Source organism: Micropterus dolomieu, linkage group LG14 (assembly GCF_021292245.1).
Source record: "Micropterus dolomieu isolate WLL.071019.BEF.003 ecotype Adirondacks linkage group LG14, ASM2129224v1, whole genome shotgun sequence".
Classification (NCBI taxonomy): Eukaryota; Metazoa; Chordata; class Actinopteri; order Centrarchiformes; family Centrarchidae; genus Micropterus; species Micropterus dolomieu.
The window spans coordinates 26,085,579-26,105,928 of record NC_060163.1 but is presented as its reverse complement, the minus strand read 5'-3'; the positions used below and the strand labels follow the sequence as shown (position 1 = coordinate 26,105,928).

Here is a 20,350-nt window from a genome sequence, read left to right as displayed (position 1 = left end):
GCTGTTCTTCAGGAACAACACGTGGGTTAAATGTTTGACCTCCATGTTCAGATGCATTAAACACTTGAACTCAGAAGCTCTGGTGTCATTTCTTTATGGAGAAATATTCAAGCTGAGGGATTTTGTTACTCACACTGTCACCCCTCTAAATGTAAAACCAGCTGAACGTCTGCTGCTTTCACACCATCCACTCCCAGGTTTGTTCAATGACACGTGATTTGCAGGTGCCTCCTTAAGATTCATATTCGGCCAAATGTGTAAGAAACGTTTGAGGTTAAATGAGCAATTAACACGATGCTGCTGCAGGGTGGCGGCCATGTTGGCTTGCGTCATCTGACTGGGAGGGAGCTAATGTGTCGCGCACAGGAGTGCCATAAAACGTGACATACCAACAGAATGAAAAGAGTTTTTATATTTTAATCTCACGGACGCTCACACCAGACGCTTCAGTCCGGACGCAGGATCGCACTCTCTGCGTTTATATTAAACGGTGTCAGAGCGGCGGTTCCTTGGACTTGGGATCTCACAGAATCTCGCGTGATCAAACGTGACTTCAGACAGAAACAAACATGGAGGCAGACTGCCGCCGTCAGCTGGTTGAGCTTGTGTGTTGCTGTGTTTTGCCCAGAAAAACTAAAGTAGAACCAGAAGAAGGTTAGCCTAGCTTAGCATAAGTAGCCTGGCTCTGTCGAAAACACAGTTTGATGAGACAATTAACGTGTTGTATCCTGTTACCCTGTGGTCACAAATGCATTTCAGAGATGTCAAAATGTTCTTTCAAGGACGCACGTAAGCTTTCACAAGTCATAACAAATATCAGCTCATGCTGGTGGAGCAGCTCCACACACAGGGAGAAGTCTCTAAAACCCTCGACACCATAAACTTTCCTCTGCTTTCGGCCTGACTGTGACCTCGGATCATAACGACTGAATGAACTTCAGTCCGGCTGATGAAGACTGAGCTGCAGAGAACGACTCCCGGGAGCAGCTGACTGATTATCGACTGATCCCAACAAAGCTGCTGCCGTACAGCCCCGACAGGCCGAGCTGTGTGTGTGTTATCCGTCACGCCAGAGCTGGTTTGTGTCTTTCAGGAGTCATGTGACAAGACTTTCTGCCTCTGTCAACAAACCACCCTCATGTTTCAGATCTCACACAGCTGAGATGATTATTATTTTAAAAGTTAGTTTGCCCTTCTTTGAGAACGCTACAAAAAAACCCTCCAGATTCTGAGATGTTAGATGAAAACACATCATTCAGATTTAATAAAATCTGAAACTGAGGGATCCAAAAAAAAAAAAATATTCAGATTTTCATAAAAATATAATCACAAAATTATTCTGACTTTAATATTGGTAATAAAAGTTAGATTTTAACAAATAAAATCTGTTAAATTTAAATTCCAGTGAATTAAACACTTTCAGGTCCAATTTTAAGATTTAAAGTAGCTGTAGCTTCGATTTATGTATGATATGTACGCTCCCCACAAAGTATAAAAAGATAGCACAACATATAAGGCAGACTTGCACTCGGCGGTTTCTTTGCACTTCTAAAGAGAGGACACCCAAAATCTGAAAAAGGGCCCGTGTCCATTCTGCAAACACCTTTGAGACATTCCCTAACTTGTTACGCCGCTCAACGAGCCAGGCTTCAATATCAGGAAAAACAGCAACAGAACATGAGTCATCCAGCCCAACACACCTGGTCGCTGAATGTCTGCAGTTAATTAATTAACGAGACCATGGTGGCGCGCCACAGTCTAATTTGTTCTGCCGTAGTTTCAAAATGAACTGAAAATATATTAACATTAAAGGCTTACAGCGCCGCTGCTGTAAACTCGTGGGCTCACACACTCGAGACAACCACTTTTCTTTTGAGGTTATTACGGTAACGTTAACTGTCACTCGTTTGTGAGAACGCGATCATGCTAGCCGCTAAATTTGGAGTGCACACGTATTAGAGCCTTTATGGTAAATGCAGTTAAAAGGAGCCGAGCGAGCAGGTTAGCGACTTTATCCTGTCATGTTCTCGCTTTGTGTTGCAGTATGAGAGTCCTACCTGAAGAGAGGCTATTAAATCTTAATTTTACGTAATATGAGCAAAACGTAGAATATAATTTATCAAATTGTGTCGGAGTTGGTGACGATGAGGATGCACACGTGATGATGTCCAGTTTTCAAAAGAAGGTGTTAACACAACATATATGGAAATAAGATTCATTTAATTATATTTATATTTGTGTCCATTTAAAGTAAAATAAAATGTAAATCTTTGATTTAGGGTTGCTTAAATTATAATAAATTATTAAATAAATCAGCTGACCTTTGTTGCTGTTTCATCACCATTTATATCTATGCAGTGTGTTTATGATCGATGTCCACCCACCACAGTCTCAAACCCGGTGGATTACTGTGACACCAGAGTCCGTCTGAACCAAGATCAGAATTTCTAAAGGAGAGCGTTTTTACATCATCTCTAAACCCGGCGTCCAACACTGTTAGAGTCGTAATGTGACTGAGCGACGACTCAGAAGTGAAGTCTGGGGAAAAGTGTGAAATATTACTGCTGAACATTCAGATGCTGCTGGAGTCTGAATAATTAATTTGTCTTTGTTTACATCCCTCGTTGCTGCAGCTGCCGCACAGTAAACTGTGAATGTCGGGGTGAGCTCAGGCATACAGACACGGGTGTGTGTGAGAACGTACCGTATAGCGTGGTCCATGCGTGACACGGTGAGGTACGCCGCCAGGTTGGCAGTGTACGACGAACACACGATGAGCGTGAAGAGCCACCAGCTGCCCATGACGATCCTCAGAGCCACCGAGCCGATCGCACCATCCCCACCTGCACACACACAAACAGATGACTGCTACACCCCGGTCATTACTCAAACTCTCCAACGCAGGGGTTTACCTGTGTTTTCTAACTGTTTTCAGAGCCGGTGCGTGTTGAGCATCCAGTTTCAGATCACACAGGTGTTAATGGACACCTGCTGCGGGGATCAGACCTGTGACCTCTCAGGTCCAGGTTTCTCTCGGTGACCAGGAAGCCACCTGCCGCGTGGTTTAAACAGCAGGTGAGAGCGGCGCCCCGTCGCAGCGAGCAGAGAGGCTGCACGGCCGCATCTAATCACAACCCGTTAGGCCTAAAAGGTTTCCCAGGCATCCTGCCAGACCATAATAGATGCAGCTGGATGTCTCTGCTGGGAAGGTGTGTGTGTTTGTGTACTTCTGTCTTTGCGAGGACAGATTACAGTTTTAGACCTGGAGGTTGAGGACGGTCGTGGAAACACAACTCAGAAAGGACATTTCTGAAAAGCAAGGAAGACATTTTTGAGAAGTGATGATGTTTAAAGACAACAAGGACATTTTGTGATAAGTGAGGAAATCAGTCAAACTCGTCGTCCACGATTTTTCAAGAGACGTCTCCGCCCATCTGCCGATGACTGAGCACGGTCCTGCAGGAGGACGCGTTTGAAAGGCTTGTGAAAACGTGTAGATATTCAAAGGAGCAAGGATCTCATCTCATTTCACTTCCCTCTTGTGTGATTGTTTGCTTCTCCCTGATTGACTTCACCTGTGTCTCATTATCTTGTCCTCACTAGTATATATGGTCTTGCTGTTCCCTTCTGTCTTTGCTTGTTCGTCAGTGTGTTTTGTCGGGAGTTCCAGCCCTGTCCCCCGTGTTTCCTGGACTGTATATGTCCTGGCCAAACTTGAACATTTGAGGATTTCTTTGGGAAGTGAAGACATTTGTTTAAAAGCAAAGGAAGACATTTTGGAAAGGGATGAAATAAATCAGTAATATCTCCTCAATCATCAGGCCTAGATGCATAACTCTGGTCTCCTTTGAAAGGTCAGAAGCTAAGGATTATAAATCCATTGTACATTCACATATTTATTTTACCATTACAGACTACATGGAGATGAAATACAGGTGAAAATATGACATTTTCATCCTCACCTGGTAAAAAAAGCTATATTTTAATGCGATAATCCATCAAAACCATCATAAAGTAGATTATAAAGCACCTGAATATCTTCTAATACACCTGGAATACAACTGTAACTGTAAAGTTGATGAAAAGAAACTGATATACAACAGTTATCATACAATATTTTCAAAATATACCAGGCGAATGTCCATGTTTTAGCCATATTTACTGTTTAAATGTTGACTTTTATTATCTTTATCATACAACCACATTCCAAATAACATAACATTTAAATATTGATAAAAACATTCCTGTCACCAAAAGCACAGGTAGATTGAGAACGGAACATCCCACAGTGAGGACATTCTCAATTAGTGATGATCGTTTGGGAAAATTAAGACATTTAAAAACAATGAGCACATTTCTGAAAAAGACATTTTGGATGTTTATTTTTGAATAACTGAAAGGTGTTATTAGAAAATGTAATATTTATCAGCCGGAGTCCAGTTAGAGGTGGAGGAAGCGATTCTGGAGAAATCCGACACCAGGACTAAAGGTGTTTCTGGCGGCTGTAAGGTTATATGGACCGGATATACCTGACAGTTTGTGTTCATATCTTTCTTTTTCTTCAGTTGAAAGGTGATCCAAATAAAATGAATGCTTTATTGTTGGTCTGTTGTTTTGCCCTCCAGGTCTCTGCGCATGTCACGTGACTGAAAACTATTTTATTTTCTATATTTTAAATTTTACCATATTTAAATACACATTTGATAATTGGTTAAGGTCTGTGTGTGCAGCGTGGAGGAACTACAAACTTTCTTTTCGTTATACAACCTTGTAGCTTATAATAGTCAGATATTTAGTGCAAGTGTTGATGTTCAAGGCTCCAATAATCTCGTTACTCTTTAGATTATTGAGAGTGACGAGCACATGCTGTAAATAGCTGATCACAGACACAGAAACCTCCGCTCAGTACAGTGATATTTCCTCGAGCTCTCAGCCTCCCCCCTAATTCATTTAAGCACTTCAAAGTTTTATGGCCTTGTATCTGCTTTACAAATCCTCCTGTGATTATTGTTTCCCTCTTCTGTTGCCGTGTAATCCGCGTAACAGCTCTAAATTAAAAATCCCCCCAAAATCAAACTGAAATCCGTCTTTACACAGCAGATAATCTTCCTTTTCGCTGTGATCAGCCATGATTGATTTCAGCCAAACAGCTGAGCTGCTAAACTGTGAGAATGTTTGAAACAGAGTCACGCAGTTTTTCCACTTGGCTTTCAGCTGATGTTTGTATCCAGAGTGATCCCAGCTGCATAATGAGACCCATGGCTGCAGGTACCGGAAAGGTTCCTGGAGTTCAATCAGGAAACGTGGAGCTTCAATAATCGACTTTTTCTCGGTCACATTTGCCTATTTACACATCCAGCAGACACAGAGCAACATCAGTGTTCACTTGGAGTTGTTTTAGTGTCCATCACATGAATGACAAGGCAATATTCAGTAAAGCAAATTAAACGTTTGCAGAGTCAATTGATCCATAGTTTCAGTCTTAATAGTCACACGGAAGCTCATCACGAACAATGGAGTAACTATTAAATCAGTTATGTGTGACTGCCTCAAATCATATCATCATTTTAGGCCGTCTCCCATTTAGGCTGGAATTTAAGAGCAACATGCGAATGAAGGATGAAAAAAGCCACATCTGGATTAATTGGTGGTTGAACCCATTGTTGCTCGACATGTTTGGACAGTTTTCTATAATATTCTTCATGACTGTTGTGTTTTCCTGACAAGGACAGACTTCCATCAGCAAGAAGGGACAGTTTCAGTCTTTTTCTAATGATTAACACATTTGTTACTGCTGGGATCAAACCTACGAGCCTGCAGTTACAGTCCAGGCTCTCCATCTGACGTCTGAATTCGCCCATAAAGCCTCGTCGGATCTCATAATAGCTGGTGCTTAGTGACCACACAGGGCTTTTTACTCATCTGAAGCTTTTATCCAAAGCAACCTACGATTGCTATACATGTCAGAGGTCGCACGCCTCTGGAGCAACGAGGGGTTAAGTGTCTTGCTCAGGGACACAATGGTGGACGTGTCACAGTGGGGGATTGAACCCGGGTCTCTCACACCAGAGGCACGCGTGTTATCCACTGCTCCACTCACCACCAGATTTGGTAGTTTTGGTGGCTTCATAAAGAGCACAGTAGGTCTCTGACCTCGCTAACACAACAGGACAGAAACACGACCCTCCAAAGGTAAAGCTGCTGTGGCTCATGGATAATGTCGTCCAGTCTCCTGTGTCAACATGACAGCCGTTAAACGACAGCACTGTGAAGACGCTTGTTTGCTTTCGGTCAGCTGTGCAGATTAACTAAAGTCACTAAAGATGCAAAGATTTATTTTGCCCCTCGAGCAAATCCGCAGATTGCAGATTCAAATTAAACATTGTTGGTTTTGAAGCATAATTTTGTCATTTTATACGCAGGTGAACGAACTAACGTGTGACTTCCATGTGACTCCAAAGCGGGTTGGAGTTTCAGTGTTTTACTAAATCTATTTATTACATCTGGATGGAACCTGTAGCTTCAGTACAGGCTGAGGCTGTATTCAACACCGCCTGCTACACTCTGTAAGTACTGATTTGGCCTAAATTTAAATCTGCGGTGTGCCAAAAACACTTGTGTTGTTGCACGGATTCAGATAAATTCTCCAGTCTGCATCGCGTACTGTGTCCCAGTAGGCGGTTCTGAATACAGCCTCGGCCTCCTACAGGCCAGATGTCTTTAATCAGCCCTGTCACGCTCTTACTGCGCGTTTCCTCCATCTACCGTCTCTCACCTTGATTTACGAACGCTCCGTAAACAATCCAGATGGCGCTGTGCAGAGTGCCCGACCCCACGCCATTGGAGGGCTGGCCCGGCGGTGCATTCTGGGTAGAGGAGGAGCGCAGCGCCTGCAGCCGGTTGAGCAAGAAGATGAGCACTCCCACCACGGGGATCGCCGCCGCGATGCAGGCCCAGACGGCCAGGTCGAACGGCGCAAACAGAGAGAAGATGTTGATCTTTTCTTCGGGTTTCCGCAGCAGGATGCCGACGCTGTAGTCCAGGTAGCGCTTGCTGAAGTCCACCACGTTCTCCCTCTCTGGCGTGATGGTGATGGCTGACACCGCCAAGTCGGCTCTCTGGAGGAGGAGGTGGGGGAGGAAGCAGAGGCAGACAGGTGGGTATGAAATGTCAGCCAGTCTACAACAACAATTTCTGTTTTGATTTGTGTTGCTCTTAAACCATACTGAGAAACCGAGCAAAATATGAAGTGTTGTAGCTTAAAGAGCCAGTTTCTAGTGAGCGCTACGATCCTTTAACTCGCCCACCAGACGTTCTGTTTTTACTGGAAGTTTATTTGAGTTATACCTTGTTGATGAGATCACCGATCATGCCGTTCCATGAACCGTTAGGAAGCTGAGATCCATATTTACTGTCTGCCACCTGGAGGAAAGATTAACAAAGTTTAAATAAGCAGGTGTAACACTGTGACCACAGGGGTATCCTTCTGTTTTCGTTTGCATTTTTGGAAAACATGCAAGCGGTGCAGATGGATGATGGTTCACTGAAGCCATTTAACATAGCTAGAAATCACTCGCCGGGTAGTTCAGAAACATGCTGAGCTGTGATTCGACAAACATAACAGACAACCATCCAACGAAGGTTAAAATCAAGGGCAACTGGACTTGGTTGAAGATTCCAGTTGCCCTTGATTTTAACCTTCGTTGGATAACTATGACCTGGATGACTGAGAATCTTCATAGACATAACAGACAACAGAAATTCCCATGGCTTTGGATTAAGGTCGTCAATAAAAGAGAAAGCAGCTTCACAAAGCCTGCAACATTTGACCGACAGGAGCAACAACTACTGCGGAAGATATTCTTGTTTGCTCTGAAGCTGTCATAAACCAGCTGAAAATAAACCTGGCCGCGTCACTCAGCCCCACCTGGTAGATCTCGTATTTGAAGCCCAGGATTTTGGCGAGTGCGTCCAGGACGTCGATGGAGAAGCCTTTATATCTCTTCGGCTGCCCGAGAATGTTCTCTGCCACCATGACAAAAGGATCCTCCTGCAGAGAGAGAGAGGTGGGGGTGTCGGACACTTTACTGCAAATACTAAAACTCCCATCAGCAGAAAACTATGAGTGCATGACATTATGTGCAGACACGTGTGCTTCAAGGGCAATTCATATTGTTTTAAGAATGCACAATCCAGTTGTTCATACAAACATTAATCCACAAGGCAATTATACATCATAAGCTTAAATGCACTGCAGAATGTTACCATATTTAAATTAATTATCTGTATTTCTTTATAGTAACTTGTGTTGTATAATGAAAAACTACCTTGTTCATCAAATCAAGCGAGTACTCGGCTGAAACGAGTATCCGTTACCAAAAATGTTGCACTGAAGCTCAGTGAGGCTGCTCTGTGAACAGTTTTCTAAGAAATACAGCAACTTGGGATCAACGGTTATCAATTTCAGGCTTAAATAACTTCTGGTTAGTCCCGCCCACTTCTGGGTTAAACCACGCCCACCCCAAGAACTGATACAGATCATCCCTAATATAAAGTGAATTTATCATGAGTTAGATTGAGAATCAGTTTAACGCACTTGCTTCATAATCCATATTATCTTAGTGGTATAAAATTTCTATGTTAATTTAATATGTTTTATATCAGGTCTGCGTTTTAAATCATTCTGTGTGTTAACAGTTAAGGAAATTACTGATAACTGTCAACAGCGTAAATTAATGTGACGTCGTTCTGACCAAAACCTGCATTACTTCTGCCTTTTGCACTACTAAAGATAAAGATTTATGTGTTGTGTCCTATGCAAACCACCTTGCAGCAGCTGATTGTATCCACACCACCTCCAGTCCTCCAGCTCGCCATCCTGTCACGTGTTTATTATAAAGAGCAGCCGTCGTGCAGTGGTGATGCTGCTGGTCCATGTTAACTTTGCAGTAAATTTAGAGTACTTAGTCCACTCAGGGTTCATTTTAACTGTAATTTTATTTATAAATTCAAGTTAAAACTCTTGAAATGCTTAACTTTTGCTGATTTCGTCAGCTTTATATGGGGTCTCTAGGTTGTAAAATGAACTTTCACCTGTATTTTAACATTCATAACAAAGAAATAAATTGTAGGATGTTTATTTTTTTTTATTTTGTGCAGAAAAAGTCAACTTTGTACACCTGTTTTCAGACGCAAAGGAGGATATAAGTCAAAGTAACCAACATCTGCTTCACTGCCTGACTGAAAACGTAGCTATTCAAAACCAGTGTACCCAGCTGATTTTTTTGAAAACTGAAAGAAAACAATGATCACTAAAGATCCTCCAACTCATATCAGCAGGTTTACTGATGAGAAAGTTTCTGTGGAGAAAGCAGGTAGAGTGTATCTGTGGGAGTGCTGTGTCAGTGTTGGAGCTGGCAGCACTCGGAGCTGGAAGTGTTGCAGCTGCAGGGGATCAACCACAGGGTGAAGGTATTAGTCTCGCTTGGTTAGAGCTGCGTCTCCACCGTGCTGCGCCAGCACAGGAGGAAGCTCTGGCAGACCCTGCTGCTGTTGTGGGATCAGGGGCGAAAAACGCTCGGCTGTTTGTATCTCTTAAACTAATCGCGCTGACCGGAGGCGCTGCTTAAGCCGAGGTGCTGGATCGATGCCCTCTCAACAAAAAAAACCTGTTTTGGGGAAACTTTTTGGTGGAGGAACCCGAGCAAGAGACGAATCACCACAAATAATACAAAGTCACAGAAACACACTGAGCTGCACAAAGTAGATTTACTTTATTGACTGAGGGATTTTTCCTGCGGATTCATTGAAGTGTGTTTTGTGCCGTGGAGTGTTGGATTATTTCTGTCATTCCAAGAACTGAACATGTGCTTAAAGAACTGAAAATAATATAATTATTTCAGAGTGAAGCAAATATCACAGAGCTGATAATTCCTTCCACTGACGGTGACACGCAAACATTTTAGACACATGCATGCAGCGACTTTCAGTTTGGTGTTAAAAGTGCAAGTAGCTTTTCTCAGGTATTAGTGGGGGATTACTGACCTGACTGATCGTATCTGGAAGGGACAGGTTTATCTGTACGGTGGCCATTGTAGGACATGTTAACCTCAGCTCGTCAGACTTGGCTCTACTTTCAGCCGTTCTCATGTACTTTTCAGTCGACATTACATTGAAGGTTATTGGCTAATGGTCATTAATCCCAATATATATATATATATATATATATATATATATATATATATAATTTGTGTCGTATTTGTTGATGTGTTCATGTGTTGTTGTCTGATATCTGTTTGTTACTGCTGGCTGTGAACCGACTTGCCCCCCGGGGATAATAACTTTCACTAAAGCTTCGCACCTTCCTTCATTTCAAACTTCATTTCATTACAAACATACGGTTAAACTTCAGTACCAGTTAGACGCCTGTCCCTTTCACTGGCCTGGTCTGGTTTTTGTAGAAGTTCTTTGGATGTATAAAACCTCTTAAAGCCCGCCGGGTCACCTGATTGAGCTGGTTCTAAGCTGCTTAGATCGCACATAAAAAAATAGAAATGTACGGACATGCTACACATCGTGAGATCGGTTAGATTCTCCACAATTCAATTACGGAAACAATTCAGAATCTCTAGTATGGTAAAAAAAAGCCAGACAAAAAAAAACATTTTTGGACACATAATATTTATACTGGTTTAAATAATTAATGTAATAGCACGCTATTTCCCATCTTTGTTGAGCAAGAGTTTTGTGCGAAAGGAATTAAAGGCCTGTCCCAAATATAGGCTGGGTGAGTTCAGTCATTGAAGCAAATAAAAGCCCGGGCGGTTAGTATGTATGAATATTTAATTTTACATCTACTGTATGTGCAGGATAGTAGTGTAGTATATTTGTTCTATGTAAACGTTCTTTTGAGACTGGCTGTAGCAAAGGAGGAAGTCAGGTGATGTATTATAGGCAGATAGAGCGTGTAAGGAGGTGGATGATTCAAACCCTAAACTTTCACTCAGGAGAACTGTCTCAATTCGGGTACTTCCTTGAGTATACTAACATGCAGTACACTGCGTACACTATGTACTTACTTGCTTAGTGCGTTAATTTTGACACAATAGTGTTTTCTCAAATCAAACACTGCTGTCGTGCACTAACCGGAAATGACTATATTTTCAAGTGACCTTTTATTGTGGCCAGCCTAAGGCCTTTTATTGTGGCCAGCCTAAGGCACACCTGTGCAATCCCCATGCTGTCTGATCAGCATCTTGATTTGCCACACCTGTGAGGTGGATGGATTATCTCGGCAAAGGAGAAGTGCTCACTGACACAGATTTTGACAGATTTAAGAGAAACAGGCCTTTTGTGTACGTAGAGAAAGTCTTAGATCTTTGAGTTCAGCTCATGATGAATGGGGGCAAAAACAAAAGGGTTGCGTTTATAATTTTGTTCAGTGTATCTTCCAGCTGTGGAGTCTGCTGCTGCGTTGGCTGCAGTGGTCTGTGTTACCGTAAGACCAGAGGGCGTGATTGGCAGGCCGGCTCGTTAGCTTCCCCCGGCGGCCGTTGCGGAGCTTCTCAACTCATTCTCAACATTTTTTATACGCTACATAGTTAACTCTTATGTGTGTTGTTTTGGGAGGCATGGACAAACGACCTCTGTTTGTCATTTAGGTTGGAGGACTTGCTGGTTCCTTCATTGTGTACAGCGATTATCTTGAGCACAAAAATGTATTAATTGTAGCTTCTCTGATCTCATCTTTGCATGTTGCAAAGTTCCCGTCTCTGCAACACAGACGCTGCAGCTCAGAATCAAGTTAATTTCAGGTGATAAATTTCAGAACGTAGTGCAGTATATTATTGGTTGTTTTACTATCTCTCTGGATGGTTTTGGCAGCTAAATGTTTAAAACGTGGTTAAATATGGTATAATACCTACTTTTGTTGTGTCGTCACCTACCAGTAAAGTGACCACTTTGACCGTCACGCCCTGCATGCCATTCTCTATTCGACTCTCCTTCAGACTGCCGTTCAGTCCGTGAACCGAGTCCCACGTAGCGAGCTGCAGACAAAGAGAAGACAGGATGTAAACAAACTGTACAGTACAGAGGTGTCAAAGTTTTAACCATTTAATTTGTTTGTGTCAAAGGTCCAGAGAAAGGTGAAAACAACAGGATGAGCAGCAGTCAATTAAGCAAACGCTACATGGCTCACAGGCTGCCGTTCTACAATTTATTCATTGGTCTCGTTGGATTTCATCTGGTAGAGTTTCCTGCCGCAAATTAGACAAGGGACAAAGAGACGAACACAGTGGGGGGGAAAAGCGCGCCAACAACTCACTCCGGCGTGTTTTCATTCATCGCGTTTTCATCCAATCACAAAACGAACCTGACCTAATTACGCCTGGAAAACAAACCTGCTGCCTTCTCCTGCAACCCTCTCAAAGCCCCGAACATCCCTCTCAGGAAAATGAGCTGAAAGAGAACTGTGAGTTAATTTGCTTCATGCAGACACTGAGATGTGGGACCGTATAATGTTCTTTGTCCTCACATGTGTGAAAGGATAATACTGATGTTTTTGCATTTGTCAGAGAAGAAAGTGCCAATTACTTACATAAGGAAGCAAAATAGATCTACTCAAAACATCAGAAGCTGGAAACAGGTTTGAGACCTTTGTTGCACGTCTACCCCCTTGTTCTTTTCCTGTGTTTACTGTCCACCTCTACTGACACCTCTCTACTAAGGCCACAAAGGCCATAACAAATATATGTATAATAGATAAAAAGAAAAATTAGGAATGAATGAATTAGGGTAATTTAAAAGTACGAGATGCTAAGATGAAATATCAGGAGGGACTGAAGCTCATTACTCATCGCCGTCGTAACAGGCGGCATTTTTCACTTTGATTTTTAGCTGCTAGCTTTAGTCACCAGGTGCTTTTTATTAGAGCTTGTGTGTCCATGCACATGTTGCACAATAGGACTGTGAATGCATTTGTGCCTGGATCAGTGCGTGTTTCATTTTGATAAAGTGCACCCCGGTCTCTGTGGAAACACACAAACAAACCACAAACATAAAAAAGCCTTGTTCCCTTTTCTGCTGTTCTGTTTCTGCTCTATCGTTAACTGGAGCTGCTGTTTGATGCTGAAGTCAATCAGTCCACAGGGAACACACACACACACACACACAGTTTATTGATTAGGTGGGATGGTGATGGTTGAGAATAGGCTTCATGCATGTCTCTGTGAACTTTCCCATTAATCCATTCAGCGTCAGTAAGTGTGCTTCATTCCTTATGAGAAGCTTAATTGCACATGAAGCCCTCTTTTATGAATATGGACTCATTCTCTGCCTCGGTGTTGCATAATCAAACGAACGACTTTATGCACAGTTTCATGCATCAACGTAAAGATAAAGAAAAAACAAATCAATACAACAACAACGGGTCACTCACATTAGAGAAGGCTAATAAAACGGTGCGATCAACCACGCTCGGATTCATTTTAGTTGACAGCTAATGTGAACAAGCTGCGTTATCTCTGAAGGGACGTCTTAATTAGTGTCGTAAAGCTAAACATGCCGTCTGTTTCTTGTTGTACAGTGTAGAGAGCTGTAACCAGCCAGCCAGGGTCATACAATAATACATCGCAGGGACGCCTGCAACAAATTGCTCTGCTAATGACGATGCTCCAGAGGAGTGAGTTTGTTAAGGTCCTCTGATTATCACATGCTACTGCTAGATCTCCGCTTGTAGTGATTAGGAGAAAAAAACTAAATACTATTTGTGTAGCTTTGTTATTGTGGGGGTGAAGCAGTAAAGTTGAGGAACACTATAGTACTGGATAATGAACATCGCACTGATTTTGAGTGTCCTGGTTCTGAAAGTAAAAGTCTCGTTCTGGTTGAATCGTCATGTTAGAAAGTCAAAAGTTACAAGCTTGTGGAGAGAAGGCAGAATCAACCAAAGATTAAAGTTGTTAGAAACCCAATGAAACATTCAGAAGATTAAATCTGTTCACTTTCTGACTTTGGACGAAGGTTTTGGATTTATTCAGTAAAAATGGCGACGTGTTTTGTTCCAAATTCCAACCACGAAACGTTTTGGTTTGCGCCTCTGAGGATCATGTGTACTGCAGCATTTAGAGACGTCCAACAACTGACAACATAAAGCTACAGCGCTGCACAATAATCCTGGAGCCCCCTGACTTTCCACAGTACCACGGACAACAATGAGATCATTAAATGAAAACCTAGAGTCACTTTGCAGCTCTGAACTACTCTTGAGTGCTCACAGAAAATGGTCAGACGTATTCCTTCCTTCAATCCTTCGCTACCATGATAATATGCCTCCATGTTTACTCGCACATTAAAAATCTACTAGACAAGTACTCTAACAAGAGCCTGACTGATAAATTAGCTGGGCTAATATTTGGTGGATACGAGCTTATCACAGATATTGCAGCATCGTGTTGGCTGAAGAGGAATACATGAAAGGTATATATATATAAATCCAATGTTTGAGGTCATTTACAAACCGCATCTTTAAACAGGAGGATGTCCAACTGTTGTATTGTAAAGCTTGTGCAACAGATTATACACTATATGTCACTGTAACATGCTAACTGTAGGCAACGTACCATCTAAGCATGCTTTGTTAACATTAAACTCAAAGTACAGCCGAGGTCGACGGTGATTCAGCCTCTAGTTTTAGAGGTGTCCTCATGGCTGCCTGAACCAAATGCAGTTTTTAATTCATCCTGTAGCTGATGAGAGATTTCCTTTCAGACTAAAAGTGTCCGTTACCATCAGGAAATGCAACACACAGCGGCACACCAGCCATAGGAGGTCCTAATCTGGGGGGGGAAACACAGCTTTTCTGGAGTTTAAAATGAACCTTAGTGGTGAGAAATAGGACTGCTGCATATCTCGACATGGCAAAACTGACAGATTCAGAAGGATTCAGTCCAGTCAAGTTATCTATGTAGCAGAAACTCACACATTTGTCTCAAAGGGCTTTACGATCTGCTCTCACCTCAGGCAAACAAACAATCAAACAAACAGGGCGGCGGGAGTTGAAGATGAGAGAAACAGGACAAGAAGAAGTAAGCGAAGAATAAAGGAAGAGGCGTCGAGCGAGCTGAGGATGACGGAGAGGCAGCGAGCACGAGGATAAATGGAGATGAAAGAAAGGAGGCGGAGATGAACAGAAAAAGAAAGAAAGAGGGGGCGCTTGTTTAATAATCAGGGAGCTATTCTCAGCACTGCTGTCCTTTAGATGATCTCCATCCCTCCTTTTGCTTTATGTGTGTGAGATAGCGGGGGTGTTCCTCATTAACACACACACACAGATAAATTAACTCCACAGCTTGAAGCTCCTGCTCCACTCTTTCTTCTGTCTCGCTTGATCCGTCAGAATGACCATCGAAATCGACCAGGAAGAGAAAAGAGGAAGAAAATCATGCAGTAAGACTGAAACTGTTCTACCCAACCGTGGTTAACCTTTTTTTTTTGTTCCCTCTGGATCTGTAATGAGGCTTCAGAGTGACAGTAAAACACAGCGGCGTCGGTGGGTTGTCGGCTGCCTGGAGGGCAGAGATGGGACTTCACACTTTTCAAAATGCCTTCAGTGTCCCAAAGCACCCTGCTAACGGAGCCTGTGTACAGAGCCCACAGATACAGCGCAGATTAGGCTGCTGCGGAAAGAAAAGACAATCACAATATTAAAGTCTGACTCATGTTTGGTGGTTCCCTTTTGTCACACAAATGCAATATTTTGGGCTTTGGAGGCTTTGAACATTACAATAAAAACTGTCATTTGCTTGTAAAGGAGTGTCGTGCAGCTTGGTTTCATTTTAAATAAACATTTTCAACTGTTGAATCATCGCTGATGCTTTACCCCTGGTCCCAGACCGCATGTATCCAACTTGTTTAGCAATTCAAATACGTCTAGTGTTGTGTTCGCTAACGGCTATTTCCAGCAGTCCAATCAGAGCTTTGTGGGCGGGATAAAGTAGCCATGTCTTTTTCTTACATAGCTAGCTAGCTACTTCGTTAGATCCAGAAAAAAACTGTAGAAAGCAACTTAAAATGGGATGGATGGGATGTACACAGCTGCACAGGTTGGCTCAGGGCTGGGCAATAAAACAATAATGATAATTATCCCAATATATTTTTCCTCAATATCAATATAATAAATGTTCAATATATCGTCAATAAATATTTGGTTTTATTCATTTGGATCACAAACAAATTGGCACTTAATTTTTCCATTAAAATATTTATTTTGATTTACTAATCAGATTTGCTAAAGAAATTTTATCATAATAGTTTTGAATGTTCGACCTCAGATGTGTGAAGTGATCCACTGTTTGGCATCAAGTGTTTGTCCCATTCTGACCATAAAGAAAAGTTTAACCACATAATTAACCGTCTGGTTTCTTCAACTTTCAGTCAGGAGAACAAAATCTGCCTTTAAACTCAAAGGAAATAACGATTTTACCTTTATCGTGATCATTATCGATATCGAATGATATGAAATGTTTTTATCATTCTAACATTTTGGCCATATCGCCCAGCACTAGGTTGGCTGTTTATGTTCCTCTAGATTAGGAACACATTTCCCATCAGCCTCGTTGCTTTCTGACACCCACCCCTCTATGAAGAGGATAAATGCCTTTCTCTTCTTCCACCGTCTTTTCAGTCTGTCGATTTACTTCTCAATCTGAGTTAGTGGATTAAACACGGTGGAAAATGCAAAGTAGAAGCTGCCAGAGGCCGACAGTTCAAATGATGTTCACAGACCTCCATGGTGTAATTTATTGATGACAAAAATCCTTAACGTAAGGTCCTGAAGTCCTGATAGACGAGAAAGGGCAACCAGCTCATGACTGATGACCAGCTGTCCTTTTCAGACCATGTCGCTGCCGTCTCTCGTCAGCTTCTGGTCCAGGCCATGGTTATTATTCCAGCTTGTGCGGTGAAACCCCTACTAATGGTTCAGAACGAGCGGCGCTTCTCGTTTTTGATCAACCCAAAAGGACTCGTGTCATCTATCCACCTAAACGCCATAATCCAAGCCCACGTTCCTTCTCCTCCAACGAACGGCGCCTGGCTCTGCCGTCCCTTCACACAAAGCGACCTCAGTCCCTGTTCTCATCTGTGACACCACGATGTTGGAACGAGCTACCGCACGCCATCAGAGCGGGGGCGTCCCTCTCTGGCTTCGAGAAGCTCCTGAAAACTCTTCAGAGAACACTTCCTCTGATAACACCTCTAACATGCACTTCCTGTTCTCGTCTCCTCTCTTGTATTGATTGCATTTTTTTGTTGACTCTTACCCCATTGATGCCATACATGCTATTAGCTCTTACTAGTATTTTTTGTCTTACTTTATTGATGCTTGCATGTTGCTCCTCAAATGTAAATCACTTTGAATAAAAACGTCTGCCAAACGAGTAAATGTAAAGAGTTTGTCGCTGACACACAGCTTGAGTCAAAGCTGCCCTCGTCTCACGCTTTTTACTGCACTTGAACTTCCCTGCAAAGAAATAATAAAGACGATCTGTTCTGCACCACGGAGGCCAAGCTTCACATCACTGTGTACAGGCCACCCCTTATTCCTGACAATTATTAGATTATTAATAGCAGAAATAGATTTTACAAAATGCCAGTCAGTCCCAGGTGAGTTGATAGTCTGTTTTACAGCAGCTCATTTTGCTGACTTACGGCAGCCATGTTGCTCTGTGCTGCAGGAGGAGCTGGTAATGAGAGGGAGAGGAGACAACAGACATATGAGATATGCTCCAAGAATATGCTGAGGGACGTTTGGTGTTTTGTTCTGGGATCAGCATAAAGCAACAACATGAAAACATATTTGCTTAAAGAACTTTAACAAAAGTACATGACTCCAGAAACCCAGTCACCGCAGAGGGAAGTCATACAGGAAATAAATGAGATGGTTACATATTGATGTTCCTAATTTATACTTCTATAAATTCATTACACAAGGGAGGTGTAACGGGTGTCATGGGCCTTGAAACTAAAAACACATACGATTGTACGGTAGCCTGTAATGGACAGAAGTATGAATGTCGGGGAGCAGTTGAGCTTGAATCAAAGACCTTACAGAGGTATCCTGTGAAGATATTTGTAAGATGATTTTGACTGAGAATTGCATGTTAGGTTAAGTATGTTTGAGCTCACAGTTAAAATAATTGTATAAATCACGCTTCACGTGCGAACCATTTCGCCATCGTGCGACTCTTTGAGACTTTCCAAATGTTGTCGACTAAACGCATCAAATTCTTACAGTGAAATGAGCCATTTCGTAGGGTATTGTGAAGCTCATGAAAATGTATCCAGCATTTTAAAGCCGACTGTTTGGCCACTAGGAAAACTGGCTTCAAAGCAAGGAGCAGTTCCTGTCTGAAGGTAAGGAGCGAATGCGATGCTACCAAGCTGACCAATCACAGTTCTTGAGGTCTACATCGCCACAACGTGTAGTTACATTTTTGGGTGGTTGTGCGTCAGGCTACGGCATAGACTCGAACACAGAAGTATAAATCAGGCAACCACAAGTTGAGTCCCTGAAGACTAACTCAGGCTAAACAGAAGCTGGGCAATTCATTTAAACCCCTAATCCTCCCAAACCTTAAATGAAAGGTTCTGAAACCGAAGAACTAAAAGATTGTGACACCACAAAAACTAAAGTTAGACTCTAACTTAATGAACGTCTTCAAAATCAGGTCGATGGTAAGGTGTACAGGATTTGGGATTGTGAATATAACAAATTTAAACAATTTTTGGTTAAGCGATAGATAAGAACGCGGAACTTGACAAAGTGGTGTGTTAATAATTATATAGGGTAGAATTGAATTAGCATTTTGTGACACAAACCTCTGGTGCATCTCAAACAATCACTGTCCTTTCCACATGCTTTAAAGCCAGCAGAATTTACATTTTCTGCTGGAGCCAAAGTGCTGCAGCAACAGGAATGTAATAAAAATGGGGGCCCTTGTACAGCAGCTTCACTTGCTTTTTTTAAAAATAGGCATGAAGTGATGAATTGGCTGCTTTTCATTCACCTGAAGCGTCTGCAGCCTCTCTGAATATGTCTCCTGCCATGCAAGGACGGGGCTGTGAATACGCTCTACCTTGCACACTTTATCCAGTTCTTCATTGGTGCATTGAGAGGCACCAGTTCTTTGAGTGCTCTGGATGTGAATGCGTTTCCACTAGGAACTCCTTTACATTGCAGCGTTCTTCTCTTTCTCCTGTTCTTTCAATGTTCAAGATGTCCCGTTTCATGTTCTGACGGAGCTAGGCGCTTAGCAGAGCTTAGCAGAGCTTAGCTTGACTCTTTGAAGCTGGGATGAAAGTAGACTCTCTTTGGGAGGAAAAGAAATGTTTTGAATTGGTTTCTCTATTCAGAGCAACACATGTGCACACAGACATGCAGGGATCACAGAATCCATAACATAATAAGACACAATAACTGTGTACCTTCACGTCTGCTTTAGAAGCTACTTATATTTTCTCTGAACATTACATTCAGAAGCAACCCTGTCTCCTAGATGATACGTTTGTGTGCTACCAAAGGGTTTTACAAATACATTTAGGAGGAAATTTATTTGCTGCCTTGATAATGTTCACTAAAAACTAATTTTCAAGTATTTGTACCACACAGGAGTCACACCGGGAGGAGGTCGTGTGGAGGATAGAGGACATGGTTCATGCACTGCGCCCAGTGAGGGTTTAGGTTTAGGGACAGATGTTGGTTTTGGTTAAATACTGAAGAATTCCTGTCTTGTGCTTCCAGTCAGCATTGGCTTTTTATATATTACACATTATACCCACAATATAAGACCACAATCTCCTGTAACCTTAACCACGTGTTTTAAGTTGCCTAAACCTAACCTTTAAATAATGTTTATCATGCTTCTATTCAACTACGCACGATTACGTCAACACGAACATTTTTGCTAGGAGAGCTAACAGCATTTTGTTTTACAAAGTTGTTTAAAGAGGTGGTATTCTGCTCATTTTCAGGTTCAAAATCTTATTTAGAGTTTGTACCAGAGCAGGTTTACATGGTTATATTTTTGTCATACTCCACATTGCTGCAGCTCCTCTTTCCACCCTGTGTTGAAGGCTTCGTTTTAGCTATGCAGTGATACATCTTGTCTCTAAATTATATTTGTTGGGAGTTGCACATGCGCAGTTCCTAGTTAAGGACTATTAGGCAATCAGAAGCAGAGAAGGGCGGGTCAGCGAGAAGCCGGTAAACAGCTCGGGTTCAGCCGTACGTGTTGCCGACCAGCTCGGCAACACGGACTGGAGCGAGAGTTTCAGAGCGGTGAGTTATTAA

The 20,350-nt window shown here is 42.3% G+C and overlaps 2 protein-coding genes across 2 annotated transcripts in view; one reads left to right on the top strand and one right to left on the bottom strand.

Moving 5' to 3' along the window:
- Positions 1-20,350, top strand: part of LOC123982746 (stonustoxin subunit beta-like) — an 868,592-nt gene that overhangs the window by 277,792 nt on the left and 570,450 nt on the right. The gene's annotated exons all lie outside the window — the stretch shown is intronic.
- Positions 1-20,350, bottom strand: part of LOC123983550 (glutamate receptor ionotropic, delta-1-like) — an 85,022-nt gene that overhangs the window by 16,493 nt on the left and 48,179 nt on the right. Inside the window, exons 6-10 of the mRNA XM_046069803.1 lie at positions 11,946-12,047; positions 7,928-8,050; positions 7,348-7,422; positions 6,776-7,118; positions 2,617-2,843 (exon numbers count right to left, since the gene is read on the bottom strand). Of these exons, the coding sequence (XP_045925759.1) occupies positions 2,617-2,843; positions 6,776-7,118; positions 7,348-7,422; positions 7,928-8,050; positions 11,946-12,047 (870 nt within the window). The remainder of the gene's footprint in view (positions 1-2,616; positions 2,844-6,775; positions 7,119-7,347; positions 7,423-7,927; positions 8,051-11,945; positions 12,048-20,350) is intronic.